Source organism: Saccostrea echinata, unplaced genomic scaffold (genome assembly GCF_033153115.1).
Source record: "Saccostrea echinata isolate AGI-Se365-2 ecotype Australia unplaced genomic scaffold, CSIRO_AGI_Sech_v1 ptg000015l, whole genome shotgun sequence".
In the NCBI taxonomy this organism is placed as follows: Eukaryota; Metazoa; Mollusca; class Bivalvia; order Ostreida; family Ostreidae; genus Saccostrea; species Saccostrea echinata.
In genome coordinates, this window is record NW_026889764.1 from 11018236 (window position 1) to 11037496 (window position 19261).

The 19261-nt window shown below is 31.5% G+C and overlaps 1 protein-coding gene across 1 annotated transcript; it reads right to left on the reverse strand.

The window, feature by feature from the left end:
- Nucleotides 1-3945: 3945 nt before the first annotated feature.
- On the reverse strand, nt 3946-19010 carry LOC133187605 (alpha-L-fucosidase-like). Its single transcript, XM_061323025.1, has 9 exons — nt 18661-19010; nt 12579-12685; nt 12125-12255; nt 11347-11480; nt 10807-10904; nt 7870-8002; nt 7371-7541; nt 5682-5936; nt 3946-5222 (listed from the first exon to the last, which is right to left on the reverse strand). Exons 1-9 carry the CDS (start codon nt 19008-19010, stop codon nt 4967-4969), a joined length of 1635 nt encoding a protein of 544 aa, XP_061179009.1. The 3' UTR covers nt 3946-4966.
- Between the last annotated feature and the right edge of the window lie 251 nt (nt 19011-19261).

Genomic DNA, 19261 nt, shown 5'->3' on the forward strand with positions numbered 1-19261 from the left:
TGAACTACCGTTACCCAAAGTTTATTTCCACCAAGTTTAGTTGAAATTTACCACGTGATACTGAAGACGTTGAAATGTGAAAGTTTACAGATGCCGCACGGCAGACGGATGAAAGATAAACGTTAACTCCAGCTGATGGCTCGGTTGAGCTGAATTTCTATAATAACGTTCCGTGGTAATGCGATGATTTAATCTGTATTATAGTTTAAAATACATATAGTCTAGATTAGGAGCTATAAATGTTGTTTTACCTGTTGGTATTTTTACCATACTTTCTAATACTACCTAATATATTCGATAAACATACTTAAAAAACATCACTGAATACTTGTTACCTTGTGTTTAGAAAAAGTATATGTGATATCCTAATTTTCAAATCGATGTCCCATACATACTTAAATTTTGGGAAAACACATCATATATAATGCATCTCATAATTATAATTATTTAAATTGATAGATATATGTACCTGCACGTCCACCTCACTCGGCATTTCAGTTGCGATTGCTAAAAATGGAATACTAAATCAACTTTCTGCAAAATCATCTGATTGGTTGAGAGATATATACCCAAATACACATGTGAATTAGCGAGGTCATAAGAAAGATCATGTCACAAGTCATTTAGAATACTCTTTCCTACTGTATCGGAGATAAAGGGCGGGGCCCGGCTCGAGCTATCGCTCTCACCTTAAGCCCCGCCCTGTATCTCCGATACAGTAGGAAACTCGTATTCTAAATATAACATAATCTTTCCCAATAATTACACTGATAGCATCAGCCGTCTAAAGGCCAGTATAAGCGATAGGATTTGTATTGTATTATATGCTACTTTTGCATTGAAGTTCTCTTCTGTACACCCTTTAATATATAAGATAATAGGTAAACTATATCATGTCAATCGTTGCAATATTCGATCTTATCCATTTGTATTGTATAATTTTCCATTTCTTTTTGTTTTTGTTTTATTTTCCATTTGTATTGTATATTTTTTTTTCATTTGTATTGCAATATTTTTATTTGTATTGTATAATTTTCCATTTGTATTGTATAATTTTCCATTTATATTGTATATTTTGTAATTTGTATTGTATAATTTTTCATTTGTATTGTATAATTTCTCATTTGTATTGTATAATTTTCCTTATGTATTGTATAATTTCTCATTTGTATTGTATAATTTTATTTTGATATTGTTTACTTTTCAATTTGTATTGTATAATTATACAATACAAATGGAAAATTATACAATACAAATGGAAAATTATACAGTACAAATGGAAAATTATAGAATACAAATTCGAAATTATAGAATAAAAATAAAAGTAGACAATGCAACTGCAAAAGTATAGAATACAAATGGAAAATTATAGAATACAAATAAAAATTATACAATACAAATAGAAAATTATACAATGCTGATGGAAAATTGTAGAATATATTAAATGGAAAATTATACAACACAAATAGAAAAGATAGAATATTGCAATGTTTGACATGCCATAGTAAACGTAGAAATTTGAACTTGCCTTTTAAGGTCAGACGACACGTACCTCCAAAATTGTATACATTGATACTATATCAAAATTCATTCATAATTGTCATTCTCTTGTGATTTCTAAATTGTTTTCAATATATTAAAAAAAAAAATAATTACACATTGACATTGACAATTCAAAAGATTACCCATAAGGATTATATGAGAAATATCACCCTCTGCTATCTTGCCAAAATGCCTGGTAAGGTACCTCAATTTTTGGTGCGGAAACTTGTTTAAGTGGCGCTAGCTATACTTCAATGACAAATTTTTGGGAAAATATATATATATTTTCGAGAAACGTGTCGTCTGTCCTTAACAGTGTTGTTGTTCAAAATAATATCAGCAATGCCTGGACACAATATTAATAGTTCTTTTATTTTTTTCAGTCCTATACAATGCTATACAATAATAGCAGCGAAGACTTTGCATGTCTGCTCAAGCTTCTGATACAAAAAAAAATGAGTTAATAATTGTGATATATGAAATACTTTGCGATTCTGAAAATCTATTAACTTTTAAAATGAATTTAGTATCATCTACACGGTTTTTAAAACTGGTAATTTAATGAAAAATAGAGTTGTAATACATAAACCTGCTGTAGATTGGTTGAAAATAAAAGTTCAATTATAAGACTTCTTTTTTAAAAGGTCATATATGGCGTTTTTTTTTTTATAAGTTCAGACTAACTAAAATTAAAAAGATCTTTCTATCTGCTTTATTACTTTATATAAAGATAGGACTTTCCTGTAAATTATACAATCTAAATCAATCATGTTTCAAAGATGTTAGAAATTTAAAACAATAATTATATAACCGATTTATTTACCGACTCCGCAATTAAATACAGACACAGTTTAAAGTCAACTTGACTATGGAAACATGAGATTATTCAAGTTCAAAATCGGTGAAAATTTTAATTTGAACGTAAATAAAATATATCATGTTTATCTACACTCAATCTCGTGTTTTTATTTTTTGGCTCAGATACGTCATATATAGCTTTAAGAAACACAGCATTGCTGCAATCTTAATACAGTTTTATAAGATTGAAAAATCTTGTGATACACTGTATAAAGAGTACAGAAAGATTCTGTATTATTATAATATTTTTGTAATATAATACAAATTAATAAAAAAAAAATAATAAGGCTGAATTGTCTACTATTTTTTCCGTTTAGCCGATTATGACAAGGAGCACACAGTGGGTGTGACCGATCAACAGGGGATGCTCACTCCTCCATGGCACCTGATCCCACCTCTGATGTTTTAGAGGTCCATGTTTTCTCCATTTGCTCACAATTCTACTCACACGGGTTTACTTTGTGTAGTTTATCCTTACAACAACGTACTAACAACAATGTAACTTGTAAATCATTAACATATATTTTTTCTTGAGGATATGCATAATTATCTAATTTCTAATTGATTATTCACATCGGTTATATGTAGTAGCATAAACATTAGACAACACCGAGTTCACGACCATCTTCCCTAGTATATAAATACATGTATAATATTTATCTTACTCAAGAGACGATCCAAAATGGGAAACAGGTAAACAAGTTGTTTCTATTTCATTGTAAAATAATAAGAACTTTCTTCATTTCCTCACCTACAATGGAAAAATGTGTAGATATTTGAACTCTCTTTTCTTGCTTTTTGTCTTACTCTCGCGTGTTTGTGGAATCGGTTTATAATTTCTCTGCGTGGATTACCATCATATTCTACATGTGACTGCATTGCATAGGGTTTAATACGTACTCCACAATTTACAGTTTGCATTGTGTTTCAATAGGCATGCATTTAAGACATGATACACCTACATATTTGTATCTGGACCATTTGCGCACAAGTTTCGGAGAATCATTGACAAAGGTTCGCTTCAATTTTCAGCCTATTCTTACATAAGGATTTTTCGTTCTTTCAGATGTCGACAATCTTGTTTGATATATCTTCCCCTTATTATAACATTTCTTGTCTTCGTCTATTATCATTGGGATCAAAACAAACATGCCTCTAAACGGGATTCACACACTGCAGGAAAATATAGAAGTCTGCTTAAAAATACCGGAAACATCAAGAAAAATGAACGTTTGAAGTTGGATGATTTTGATGGAAGAGAGCAAATAGAGAGACATGAGCAAGGAAAAGACATTAACTATGATGTAAATGGAGATAATTCATCGATAGGGACGAAAATCCTCACCATGTTTAAATATTACATTGGACAAGCAAAAGATATGCTGATGAAAAAAGAAGAGGACCAACTCAGCAAAAGCGAGGTCAAAACGGAAGTGGAGAGATTCAGAAAAAGGAATTCTCTCAAGGAAGCCAATGAGTAATAAATTTGACAATTAAAAACTTGACAATTTTGCTAAATATATTTACTTAGAGTCTTATAAAGCATATTATTACATTCAGTATCAATGTGCATAAAACAATATTTGTACATAAATGTATAACTTTACTTAAATTAAACATTGAAAAGCTATCTGTGGCTAAGAAATAGCAAATTTATGTTTCAATAATGACAGGTATAATATTGCTATACAAAGCTAAAAATGCACTGAACTGTAAATACAAAACATCACAGTCTATTGATAATAATTGTCATTAGGGATAATAAATTATCACATTGTTGGAGGCAAATAAATAAGCAAAAAATGAACCTATTTCACAAATTAAGGGTAAAGTATGCTGCAATTTTATGCATCATCAACTAACTGCTAAGAGAGAAATAGTTCTTTGCATTCAATAAAAAATAAAACATTTTTTTTTTAAAGTTAGCATTTGCTAATTTCCGAAAACTATACATTACATGCAGCAATACCTCACAACCAGAATAAACGTACATGTACATGTATTATTTACTTTAATTCATAACACAACAAAATATTTAATTAAAGTGTATATTAATACTTACAAGTATGTATACATATAAGAAAAATAAACATTGAAAATTGTATCAAATATGTCTGGAATGTATTTTATGGAGTTATTTGTCCATCTGAGATTTTTTCTCAGAGATAACTCCATATTTATAAATATTCTACAACTCCATATTTAAAAATATTGTGATTTATATTAAATATTGCACAACATAATTTTAAGTACTGAAATGTCCACACATGTATATATAACAATAAGAAGGCATTTGAATGTATTGGATATTAAGATATGTATTAATACATTTACATATATGTATAAATTCATAACAGAAAAATACAGTTACCAAAGGAAAGGTACATTTAGACCCTCAGGCTATAACACCTCATCAAACAGAAAATACTTTTTTTTTACTCAAATATATTATAAAGATAGGAAAACATCAAAACAAATGTATCATACTTAGGTAAATAATAGTGTTATCACATATACAAGGATTTCTTTATAAATAGAATATTTAATCCTAGATATTAGTGGATTTCTAATTCTGAACCCCCAGCATTCTGAAAGCCCAGGCATACTTGCAGGGCATTTTCCCATCAGCAAACACAGGAAGTTGAATGGTTATCCCTCCTTGGGCCTCTGGCTTGAATTTAACCTGCTGTTGATAACCCAGCAGGTAAATGACCCCTGTGTTGTCTAACTTTGGTGCCCCGAGCCGGAGTGTGCCATTGGTTGGCCAGTCAAGAACAATGGCATAGATAGCAGTAGTGGTGCTTATCGTAAGTTTGGTGTACCTGTCATGTACCAGAAAATGTAAATATGTAAATATGGACGATCATGAAAAAAAAGTTAGTATGTCATGACAAATTTGATAATTTCTCTAACAATATTCATTTGTTTTTTTACTCAGTATGGTATATTATAAATATGACCAAACATAGAAACTTTTTGCCATTGCATTAACAAAGATAACAAGTTAATTGACGAGCACTTAAACACAAGTTAATATTGATTATAAATTATTAAAATTAATTGATAAAACAATGCATGAAAGAAAATGGATAATGTAAGATGCAAAGAAAAATCAATACAATACTTTAGTATACAGAAAAGAGTATTCAGGTATACAATAGTAAAATAATATGTAATAAACATGAAGAAAGCACCAAGCACTCTGAGATATTCTGAACAAAACAAGACATTTCCATGAAAAGAAACTGCCATCATTTTTTTTTTTTTGGTCACAGGATCATTGTAGCACTCCCTGAAACACAAATGTCCATGCCCACTGACAGGGTAATTCCTCAGTAGGAATTTGAGGGATCTCTAGAAGGACCCCCTGTGGGTGTAAGGTTGTAAAGTTCACAGGCTTGTCTTCATGACCCACTAGATATACAGTGGTCCACTCTGCTGTTTTAGGAATTCCAAGATGAACTGTTTTATTGGTGGGCCAGTCTAGAAATATTGCGTACAACATTTGCTCCATGCTGATTTTTACAGCTGTATACCTGTTTGAGGAAAAAGATCTCCCATCACCAGCTTAAGAATGAAAAAAAATTGTTTTCAGTAGTGGATACAAAATCTGGTTTAGAATTTTGAATTTGTTGTGTAATTTTTAGAACTTAAATGATTGAGAACAAAAAGAAAAAAAAACATCAAGAGAATACATATTTTCTAACAAAATTTTTGCCAAAACTAAGAATTTTCATTAAAATCTGCAGCTGGTTCAAAATGTATTTAATCCATTTTAGAACACAGTGAAACCTGTCTAATCTGACATGTACAAGGAAACGAATTTTGTGTTGGAATAGACAGGATGTCAGATTACACAGTGTAAAAAAAACCCATTGAAAATAGTAAAATGGGAATGAAGGTGAATGTTGGAATTCACAGTGAAATGGATTACAAAGGTATCAGATTAGACAGTTTTCATTATTACCTAACCTACTATATAAATTGTAATTAGGCATTTTGAACTGTTTCCTGATTCTTTTTAATGTTTTTGCAAGTCATGAAACAGTCAAAACTGTTTACCTGGTCACAGAATGAACTGTTGCATGGCTGAACTGTTCCATTATGACGTCATAATTAATTCCCCATACTTTACAGCTTTAATATTGAATTATGTATTAATTAAAGCATTTTCATTCAATTTGAAATTATCATCTGAAAAGTAATCCTGATATTTAATCAATTTAATATCATTTCGAAGAAGAGGCCATGAACACCTTTTCTGAGGGTAATTTGGGAAAAATGTAGGCCCCTTTCACTCAGTATAGTTCTTTGCCATACACGTGTAATATTCAAATCTTCAAGACATCATTATGTTGTTTACTACATGTTTTTTTTTCAATTTATTAGTGCATGATAATATCACATCCATTAATTTTTCTGAACACCAATCGGTGTGAGAATTTGATTAATAGTTTGTTTTTAAAAAATAATACATGTACAAACATTTGTCGATGTATTTTAAAGGCCATTGATTATTATGTCGATATCATTACTTTAAGAAATTATATAGTAGGTTAGGTAATAAAACACTTATTTCATGACTACGAGGGGAACAGTCAAACTGTTGTCCCTCGATAATGGGGAAGACCTGGGAAACTGTTGCCCTCGGCCTTCGGCCTCGGGCAACAGTTTCCCAGGTCTTCCCCATTACCTCGGGACAACAGTTTGACTGTTCCCCTCGTAGTCATGAAATAAGTGTATACTGTACCACACATACAAAAGTTAATAAATCAAAAAAAACAAAAAAAACAAAAAAAAAAAACATGTTTAATTTCAAATGAAGCAAAATGCACATGCACACAGATTTTACATGCAATAATGTTAGTATCTACTTATATACAAGTACATAATCTAGCATACATATGTATAAAGAAAGTCTGTTTAATGAAATTGTGCATGCAATTATCAAGCAATGATAATAACTGTACCAGACATTAGGGGTGATGGTATCATTCTGATAGGTCCAGGGGTGAGATCCATAAATAGCCTCAGAGTTGATCTTCAACCACTGTCCCATTTCCCTCAGCCTCTCCTCGAACACAGGGATAATCTTACCGTCACTGGTGGGACCCACATTAACCAGAATGTTTCCCCCACAGCTGAAAATCAAATATAAACTGCTTAACATGGCAAAGTTGATTTCATTGAAATTGTGACCATCTTTTAGTAAAGAACATTAGGATAAAAGGGGCTTGTACTTGGAGAGGAACAAAGTTTCGTGTCAGTGTTCACCATTTTACACAGATGTTTGCTTAACCTTCATCTTCAAGACTAACCTCAAGGTTAATGAAAACAACTTATTCACATAGCAAACACTTTTTGTTAATTTAAGTATGATCTAGATCGGTAAAATGGAAAAGAAAATAAGGTGCCAATAAGGATATCACACAGAATTCTGCTAAAGAAATCTGCCTATGAGTGATTTACCTGACTGTTTCCACAAGTGTTCCGATGAGCTCATCAGTGGTCAGAAATTCAGACAGCTTTGTATTTCTACGGTAACCCCAGGACTGCTTGTCAATTGTCATGGCATTTTCCCACTTTCTCTTTTGCAACTTCCCTGTATGTATGAAAATAAGGTTCTAAGCAACAAGAAAACTAATCAAAATACTAGTACTGTAAGTACTGATAGACAGTGGCATGAATGATTTTGTTTGTTTAAAGGCCCTCTCGAGAATTTCTCACTCATATTGAGACATCATTATTGCCGTTGGTGGGCTGCAAATTTAGATCTATCTCCAGGCCATTGAGTAGTGAGGGATCTTTTTCTGATCACCACTTACTGCGACACGGGACCTCGGTTTAACTGTCTCCACGTCCCGCATTGGGATTCGAACCCGCTACGTAAGGATCGACTCCTTCATGTTCCTGACTCTAGAGCAAACGCTAACCACTGCGCCACACGGTGACTGGCATTGAATGAGATAAAATATTATAAGAATCTGTAAAATGATATGATGGAAATTATGAAAGTTTATTGCAATTTTTCACGATAAGTTTTTTAATAAGTAAATTTATATTTCCGTAGTATAATGAGGACATGTATTAATTGGATTTGTTAATGTATTGCATGAAATTTTCTACATTAGGTATTATAAAATAAGGATTGAATAAAAAAAAAAACTATCCTGAAATGCCAGAAACGAAACTTCGACCATTTCAGGTTTTTTTCCTATATGTACTATTGTGGTGTGCAGTCATAATTGCAAATTTAAAAATGAAAACATATTTAAGGATGATGGACAGATTGAAATTATATATTCAAATAATGGATTTTGGGATGCTTTAGTATTAACCCCCCCCCCCCCAAATTAATGCTTGAAAGGTGTCAAAGGCAGTTTACCCTAAATGTTAAATCATAAGGGAATCAAGGTTCCTAATATGCTCATGTAGTGACTGAACATTTTCATTCTAAGATGCATGTTTTAAAAAAATGTGTAATGAAATCGTGGTGTTTTGAAGTTAGAAATCTTGACTTTATAATTTCAAATCTTTACTCAGTGATCAATAATCAAATTTTGCAACACCCGCCCCTCAAAAAAAATATATGAACAATTTTTTGTAACTTATAGGTAAAGTTTTTGAAATTTTAAGTAGAATTGAACCCACAATATTTTTTAACAAAAACTTACTTTTCATAAAGTATATTGTAAAAAGGGAAATGATGAATCACTTTTGGCCATGTACTGTAGACTGTGCGACATAAATCATATGCTGAAAGATAATGAAATAGACTTTATCCTTGGATTCCCATCTTTGCCAAATTCCCTGGCTGTAATTAACTTATTTCTAAAAGCTTGAGAGACTTCAGGAATTGTACAGAAGTCTTACTTCTTTGTTTGATATATACTGTTCAAAAAGAAAAAAAAAGAAGAACAGAAAAACAAAATATTTGTCAGCCCCTATTTCTCCATCGTCTCAAGCCAAAGTTCGGAGTCCACATATAGCTCTCTTCAGAATGGGAGAAGATCTTATATTTTGGCCGTGGTTTGTGACGATGCTATTTCTCATATGTAATCTTAATATGCACTGACCCTGCTTATTGCTGCTAGTCATTGCGCAATATGAAACTTAATTTGTGAACAAACGCAGAAGACTGACCTAAATTAAGCCCACTGAATTCGCAAGAAAATCCTAATATTTCATGCAAGAGTATTTTAGTCCCTTTTTTCTTACACTTTTTAAAGGGTAAATTTTATTCGAGGCACGATAGAATTTTCAAATACAAATGAACTATATTGTTAACTTTTGTCCGTCACAGTCTTTTTAATTATAACTTTGATAAATTAGCATTTGTTCAGTAGTTTTTGTGTCCGAGATAATTAGGCAATGGCTTATTATTATTTTATTTTAGATAGAATCGTAATAAACTTTGCAAATTTTATGGCATCGTATCTGCTCCAACAACTCTTTTATCAACTGACTATCGATAAGATGTCGTGATCTTTGTTTTTCTTTCCAAAATATATATAATATTTCTAATATATTATCGTCAACAGATATTAGAAATTCACACAATCAAAAGACATTGTAAAATTACAGTTAACTCTTAAAGTTTTATTGTATAAAAAAAACACAAAATGTCTCAAATAAAACATTTATAAAACACGCAATTCCGAAACAAGGATGTGCAGTCCTCGAATCATATTGTACTTTTGGAATTGGAGAAATCTGGAGATCGACGCTTTCCTAGCATGGAGTATCTCATAATTAGGGAGTATCGAATTGGGAACGTCTCGTAATTACCGTTTGTCGCATACATGTAACTAAGAAACCACCGTGCATGTGTTTAGCAATTTTAATTATTTGATTTCAAAGTTAAAATGTGAAACCATTATTCTCATTAGACAAATATTTTTCCCTTAAATATTCTGACTATTAATAAATATTATTTAAATTTTACATTAACACAAGGTTAAAAAAAGCCGTGTGATTTCTGTAGTTTGCATACGAATATACGAGTCAGTCTGTGTACGAATTAGTTGTAGGTCAGCGTAATTTAATGAATATTCATGTTGCGAGAAATATCGATAACGGCAAATATCAGGAATTAAGCTTTGTGCCCATCAACAAAATGTCTTTGAAATAACTTGAGAGTATTTGTTAACTATGTGCATTTTATTTTCAAACATTGAATCAACCCTATTTTCATTATTCTGACTCTGCAAAAATCGCCACTAGGGTCCCCTTGATTTTACACAGTTGTTATTTATATATATAGCCCAAAAGCAGCAGCAATAGCCTGTGGCTATAAATAGCCACCGTCTAAAAATGTTATTAATTTTCTTGAATAGGAAGTATATGTGAAGCTGGAACTAAGTCAGCTAAATCTCACACACATTATATTTATCAAATATTTCTCACCTGGGTTATACCTGTCAGAACAGGTAAGAAATCCTCCATGCTTGCACATAACCCCTTGGCCCCATCGATCATTGGTCACAACGTTCTCTTTGACAGGACTGCAAAAAAAGTTCTAAAGTGATTTTATTGTATACATGTACATGATTAACATTAATAACTCGGAGGTTCAGTACTGAACTTTTATTACAAAACCACAGTAATTTAAGCTTCATAACATTTCTATTTTAAGTAAGTTAAAATTTTGATCATTTCGTCTTTGAATCCAGCCTTAAAATAATCAACCAATATAATAAGTTTATTTCTTTTCCTGTGCACAAAATTTGTAATATATTTAAAATATATATATTTTTTTTCTTCAATTTATTAATAAAATTGTGTATCTGAAACCATAAAATTTCTATTTGATATAAGTTTTCCTTGCAAAACAAAAAAAATCTTAATCTTTCCACCTTTGAATAAAATGGTGAAAAAAGAGCAAACTTTCACAGGAAAAAAGCTAACTTCATGAGCGACAGAATTTTGACCTAGGATTATTCTAACCTATCATTGTACAGCCAGGCTATGAAGTTTGTCGAGTTCCAGTAAGTGTCTGGTGCTTCCCAATCCCCGTCAGACCAGATCACATCTGGTTTGTACCGGTTCACAATCTCATACAGCTCCAGCATTGTTTTACTCTAAAAAAAATCATTCAAAATGTTCGATAAAAAGTGAGTTTTAAAGCTTTTGCACAAAACTTACAAATTTGTATTTACAGTTTAACTCTGATATCTTGAACAGTGATATATTGAAAGTCCCAACCCTTCATTCTTAAAGTATTCTACCCTGGATATCTCTAATCCTCTGATATCTTGAAGTTTAATTTTGATATCTTGAACAGTGATATCTTGAAAGTCCCAACCTTTCATTCTTTAAGTATTCTACCCTGGATATCTCTAATCCTCTTATATCTTGAAGTTTAATTTTGATATCTTGAACAGTGATATCTTGAAAGTCCCAACCCTTCATTCTTTAAGTATTCTACCCTGGATATCTCAAATCCTCTGATATCTTGAAGTTTAATTTTGATATCTTCAACGGTGATATCTTGAAAGTCCCAACCCTTCATTCTTTAAATATTCTACCCTGGATATCTCTAATCCTCAAATATCTCAAAGTTTCTTCTTGGTCCCATTGAGTTTGAGATAACAAGGTTTGTCTGTATATATTTTACATTTCAAATCCTTAAAAGTACTGGGTGTTAAGTTTACAACAGAATCAATGATAACATAAAGCAGGACATATATACTTCAATATCTTTTTCATGCCTATTGAATCGTACCTCCACAAATTTCTGAGTCTGCCATTTGTTGGCTTTGTCCTGTAGATACTGAGGATGGAACCATTCAAACAGAGAATGATACAGTCCAAAAAACATATCAGTTTGATTTCTGATGGCTGTAGCTAGCTCTCCTTTAAAAGCCATAAATACGCAAATGTATACTTTTTTTTCATTTTTATTTTTTTTTTTTTGAATTATTTGTTTGCTAAAGATAAGCACATGGACATTCAAGGTTTCTCAGATTTTTTATGTATTTCAATAAGTTAAACACTGTAAAACTACTTAATTTGGTGAAATCCATGTTCAACTTCAAACATATTCTTAAAATTTACATATACATGTTATTAGTAGGAAAAAACATGCAAGCATATTATTCATTTAGTGTACTATAAAATAGTCAAAACCAAAACAGTTTTCTGTCATTGAATTTTTTGATACATGTAACTTCCATTACCCACAAGATCTCTGGCTGGTCCCACGTCTTTGGAGTTCCAGTTAAATGAGAACACAGATGGCCAATTAGTGTATCCTTCATGGTGTTTGCTCGTTAAAACAACATATCTGAAATGTTTTAAAATATATGTATGTCAATCATTATGCACTGAACTTGTTGTCTGAAGGGCAAATAATATTGACTACAATAGACAATGGACTACTAGTAGATGTGCACTTTATTGCAAGTTTGCAACTCTGTGTTAGCAAATTACAATGGACTATGCCTTTATGGAAAAATTCATGTGCATTGCTCAAACTACAATGCAGCAAATATATTTTCTGCCAACTTTGCAAAATCAAACTCAGTCTGATTCACCTTGTCTGAAGCCTATCACTTTTGTATTTATTAAATAATTGTTATCTTTTGTTTTTTGTTGTTGTTGTTGCTTAAATGAAATAAGCCACATACAGCTTAAAATGTTTCTCTCTCTGTCAAGCACCTTTAATACAAAGTTAATAAAGCTTACAACTTTCTACATATTTCTATTGATAAAATTGTTATATATCATTGATTTAGTGGCATGTGTCATTGCAATGCTTACAAACATTGAATTTGATCTTTGGATAGCATTGTTTTTGAGAGATTATTCTCCTTTCACTGCTAAGCAAATTGATCATAAAATCAATTCATGTCTGTATTTAAATACGTAGATATTTCCATGCCTTTTGTCATGATTAGAAAAATACATACATTTCCAAGTAAATAAGTTTATATATATATATATATATGTATATATATATATATATATATATATATATATATATATATATATATATATATATATATATATATATATATATATATATAGATATATACAGTACAGGCCACGAGTTTTCCCCGAAAAACACGGGGCCCCGTAAACCGAAAGTCCACGCTTTAGCGTGGACCTCGATCAATGTCGGCGTCTTTGAAGTTAGGGTGTCTGCGCACCGTGTAACACGGTGTGTACGCGCGGTGTATCACAGTGCCCCATTACGATATCACGCAGAACTTATAATAAAAACTTTTCATTTCTTTATTTAATCAGTTATATCAATTTCCTTTAAAATCAGATTTTTTTTCACTTTTTTCTTAAATATTACTACTTCTTTACCGATATACAGATGTTTGAACAAATAGGATGCCACAAAATCTAAGATACACGTGCTCTTGTCCAGCAAAATACAAACTCTTCAAAATGTGTACGTACATCCATGTAAGTCACGTTTCAAAAACCTAACTATACGAGAGAAAAAATATGACTGTTCAATAGTCAGACTATTATTATACTACGAAGGAATACACTTTCGTAAATTAATTACCTGGTTGTCTTTTCTCTCGATTATAACTGCGTTCATTTAAATTAGTCATTTCCGTAACAAGATCTCTTTTACCGTATGTATGCATTCATATGTGGTATTTATCATTTCATTTCATTTTATTCACTCACACCAACATCAGTGGTACATGAGGTACAATAAATTAGTCGTCATAATTGTGACAAAAATAATAAATATAATTATGATACAATAGCATAAATGAGGGGCATATACATATGTACATAGTATAGCAATAAACATACAATGAAAGAAGAAAAGAAGAAAAAAAAATGGTATGATAACATTTAAATTATGGAGGACAGACGGTGTCGTTTATTTTAGATATAAATATACAAAGGTTTTTTTAAAGTTTTTAAGTTTGTCGTTGACATAATTTCAGAAAACTTAAGTGTATTCGGCGTTTTACAAAATCTGGGATGTAAAAGATTCTTTCTGATGCTGTTCAATGTTTTACATTCTAGGATGAAATGATATTCGTCTGCTATTTGCCCTGTATTACACAATTTACAAATTCTTTCATCCAGTGGAATATTTAACCATCTACCAGTTTCAATTGGGAAGTGGTGGTTTGAAGTTCTAAATTTTATTAGTATTTTTTGGAGTTTACTAGGTAAAATACTTAGATATTTTTCAAATCCAAAATCACTCTTAAAAATTTTGTAAATTTGACCTTTTGATGAATTATTTATATCACTATGCCATTTTTGAATAAATTGGTCGCTTAATCTTTGCTTCACTGCTGCAAGTACCCAATTCCTGTCAATGGGACTTTGTTCATACCAAATGTTGGAGAACCCACAAGAGGTTAAAATTTTATAAATGAAATCTACCCATAGGTTTTTTGGACCTCCTTGAAAATATTGAGAACATAGATATTTATACAAAACACAAACTATTTTGTTTTCTAAAGAATTCGGGGTAAGTAATTTTAACCAGTAGGAGATCATTCTTGTATAAATATTAATATACAATGGGAATCGCCCAGTCTCCCCATACACCATATACGAGGGCGTACTACTCTTTAAATGGAAAATATGTTTTAAAAATTTTAAATGTACACGTTCAATGATGTCGAGATTTTCATAACCCCAAATTTCACAGCCATAAGTCAAAATTGGAACAACAACTTTATCAAAAAGATCTAACTGACATTCAATTGGTAAGTTAAATTGTCTTATCTTCCTTATAACACCATACATTGCTTTCTGTGCTTGTTCACATAAATGTTTTTTGGCCTTACAAAATGAACCTGAGCGTGAATATATTATCCCAAGATACTTGAATTCTTTTACATTTTCAATTGCATTATTATTATAATAAAATACCTTTTTTGACATTGGTCCTTTAGAAAACACTAGAATTTCTGTCTTACTAACATTAACATTAAGTTTCCATTGTGAACAATACAAATAAAAATCATCCAAAGCCTTTTGCAGATCTACATCTGTTTCAGCCAAGATAACAGTATCGTCTGCATATAACAAAATGAAAAGCTTAAGATACACATATAATTCTTCTTCAATAGCGTCAGTTATGCTTTGTAAACCAATAATATTTCTGTCCGAGAGAAACTCTTCCAGGTCATTAATATATAAGGAAAATAAAAAAGGCGATAGATTTTCACCTTGGCGAACACCAACATTACAGTTAAAATAATCTGTGATTGTGCCATTCAGATTTATCATAGATTTAATTCCTATATACATATTTTTGATGTAGTTAAAACATTTTCCACTAACCCCACTCTTAAATAGCTTATACCACAATCCAGATCTCCAAACCGTATGCATGGTTTATTTTATAAATCATTTTCTACGTAAAAAGAATTCAAGAAAAAAATATGCATCTAAATAAATAAAATCAAAAAACGTGTCAGATACACACACATGAACTCTGCTCTCTGATTATTACTCGCGAATTATACTTTCGATTAAGGATTATTACAATCTGTAATCATGTAAAATATGGAGATAAATATCACAAACACACAAAAAGCCGACTTTTGGTAACTCAAATCTGCTTTTCAACTACTGTACAAATATTACCTTATTCTGAGATTATTTTATGAAAAATGTGTCGTACGGTTTAAGAAAAAACAAAACAGTTAGCGAATGTAGAGCGGGGATGTATAGAACAAAGCTTCTCCTGGTCAAAGTATTATCATGTTAAGGAAGAGAAAAAACCAACTAGCCTCTTTCAAGCTACATGCATTATGTTTGCTACTCCCCCCCAATCTCGCTTCTCGAAAGTGATATGATTCAGCTAATTAAAAATTAATCGAAAGTCTATGGATTTATATGTTACATTACTGTGAAACAAAACAGTCATAATCTATTTATATGTGTCTGAAAAAGGACAATTTACAAGTAAGATTAAAATCTTGACAAGTCAAAGTACACGTGTGGTGGACTGGTGGTGTAACCTGGTAGATGAATTCGACTGGAAGTCACTTGAGTGTGTTATACACATGATATGGTCAGGACGAAAGAATTTGAAAGGTGTGATAAACACACAGCGCCCCGGCCCTCCGGCTGTGCCCCAATATATTTTAAAGAAAGGTGTAAACTCGGAACTGACCATAAGAATGTTTCAAATCACAAGAGAATTACTTTCCGCGTAAACAAACTTTCAGGGCCACCTAGCGTTGTACCTGTGAGATTTTGATTGACAGGTAGAGCACGAGGATTTCGTGTGTTACGGAGAACAAAATGATTGAACACATGTTGTACATGTAATTGAGTTGAATATGAAACGAAGTTATGGAATTTAAATAGTATAATTTATAGAATGGTTAATTGTGACTTTGGTAATGTAAATAAAACGATGAATTAAATTTAAAAGAATCTCAGTCTCTCTCTCTCTGACATTGTTTCTTTGCACACTTTTCATTCAAATAAAAACTTATTAAATACTTACACTGAAAGGATTCTAAAAGCATAAATACTAGTTTATGAAAAGATAAAGACAATCGTCTGTTACGAGAAATACTCTTGGACATTATAAAACGAAATTTATTTATTATTTTTTTACAGATTTATGCGAAAGGGTCTCTCTCTCTCTCTCTCTCTGACATTATTTCTTTCAACACTTTTCAATTAAAGACAAATTTATTACATACTCACACTGAAAGGATTTTCAAAATACTAGTTTATGAAAATCTGTTACAAGAAATACGCATATTATTGTACACAGGGATTTCGTATTTTTGCTGTCGATTCTCGCTTATAAATTCAGAATGATATAAGATTAACAACATAAATGTGCTCTACTCAGGAGTATAAAATTAATTAATGCTTTGATTGTGTACTAAAACAACTGCAGCTCGGATCGTATACTACATGTAATGCAGATCGATGGATCATGCTATTTAGTCTTTCTTCGTTGCATGAGCACATGGAATTAAATTCTTCGGACATTAAAAATTTCAATCCAAATTATAATTTTAAAAGTAACTAAATAACTTTACTAAAATTAAATACCATTTAAATTTTCTGCTACCGATATTTAATTAATCCTACTACATGTGTCATTAGTACGATTCATAGCACAGTCAATGTCTTCTAGATTTTAAAACGATAATTATACATATAAATCAAAGTGATTAATTGTTTTTAAATTTTAAAGTTTTTATCAGAACCAAAAGATTATCTCTATAATGTTATGGACACGGTGCGACACGGAGGGAATTTTCTGGGCACGATGCGGCACGGAGCATTAGCTGGGATTTTTCTAGACACGGTGCGGCACAGTGTGCCTACCTGTGTATTTCAAATCCACACACACCGTGCTACACCGTGTACACGGTGTAACACAGACCATTTCACACGGTGTGTTTTCCACCGTGCGACGGGGAAAACTCGTGGCCTGTACTGTACATGTATATATATATATATATATATATATATATATATATATATATATATATATATATATATATATATATATATATATATATATATATATATCCTATCATAATTTCCTGCAAGTTAAAATCATAAACACATCCATATTACAAGTAAAAGGATTATATATCCTTTACATTCTTACGTCATGTAAGTTGAGGTAGTTGTTTGTTTTGTGTAGATATAAAGGATACTATTCAATGTTTTGTAGGAGCACTAGTGAAAACATCAAAAAATCCTCTCTCACATGTGAAATAAATTCCATATTCAACTACAAAATATGGAATTTTCTGTTTATTACATTTTCTGTGATTTTCCATTTGCCTCTGTCTTTTTATAACACACTGTCATAGGCTGTGACGTCATAGTTAAGTGTTTGAGACGTCATAGCTAAGAGATAGCAAGATTGAAAACATTGTAAACATGGATTTCTTAGTCTTACAACATATTTGGGGAAACTTTGGCAATTTTAATCTGTCAGGATAGTTTATTTACTCTCTCTATTTTATAACAGGCCAGGGAGTAGTTTTCACAACATTCTTCCTGAAGGGAAAAAAAATCAAGTGTTTTGTTGCACTTCTGATATTCTGTCACACTGGGACAGAATATCACTATGATATTATTTTTCACTGTGACAACATATCACTTTTATTGAATAAATAAATTACAGTATTTCACTGTTAAAAATTGGATAAACTATTTTAACAAAAAATGTTTTTAACATGCTTACAAATACAAAGGATTAAGTCTGTGTGCATCTTTATAAGTAAGTTAGTTGTATCTATAAATTTAAACTAATACATTAAGCAAATTCCTTACTGTGCCCCAGAAGCTTGGAAAATCTCTGCCCATTCTGAGGCATTAAAGAATTCAGCTCTAAAATCTTTAGCAAAATCTGCATAAGTGAAATCGGGAGGGTAGTTCGCTTTCATAAATTCTACTGCACTGTTGGTTTTCACCCCTTCCCAGTCCCACCAGAACCACTCCGACTCAAAACTCGGCACAGAAAACACTCCCCAGTGAATAAATATCCCAACTTTTGCTGCATCGTACCAGGGAGGTAATGGACGGGAATCTAGAGAGTCCCAGTTCGGCTCATATCTCACTGACAATGCTGAAAATAATATCAAACACAAAATGAAAGTTACTGTTACGATGTTGCGCGCCATGTTTAATTCATGTGACTTGATCAATATCACGTGATGTTATAGGATATAGAATCTAACCTGTTCATCTCATTTCCGGATTCTTAAAATATCTATTTGTAGAAAAGGTGAGTGGTTTCATTTCAATTGACTCTTTAGAAAAAGGTGTAACTAGGAGATTTAGAAACGAAAACTTTCAATTTCTGCTCTCTGTCCACAATATACATGAGTCAAATGATGTGATGTTCGCAATGAAACCACTGATTGATTAGATG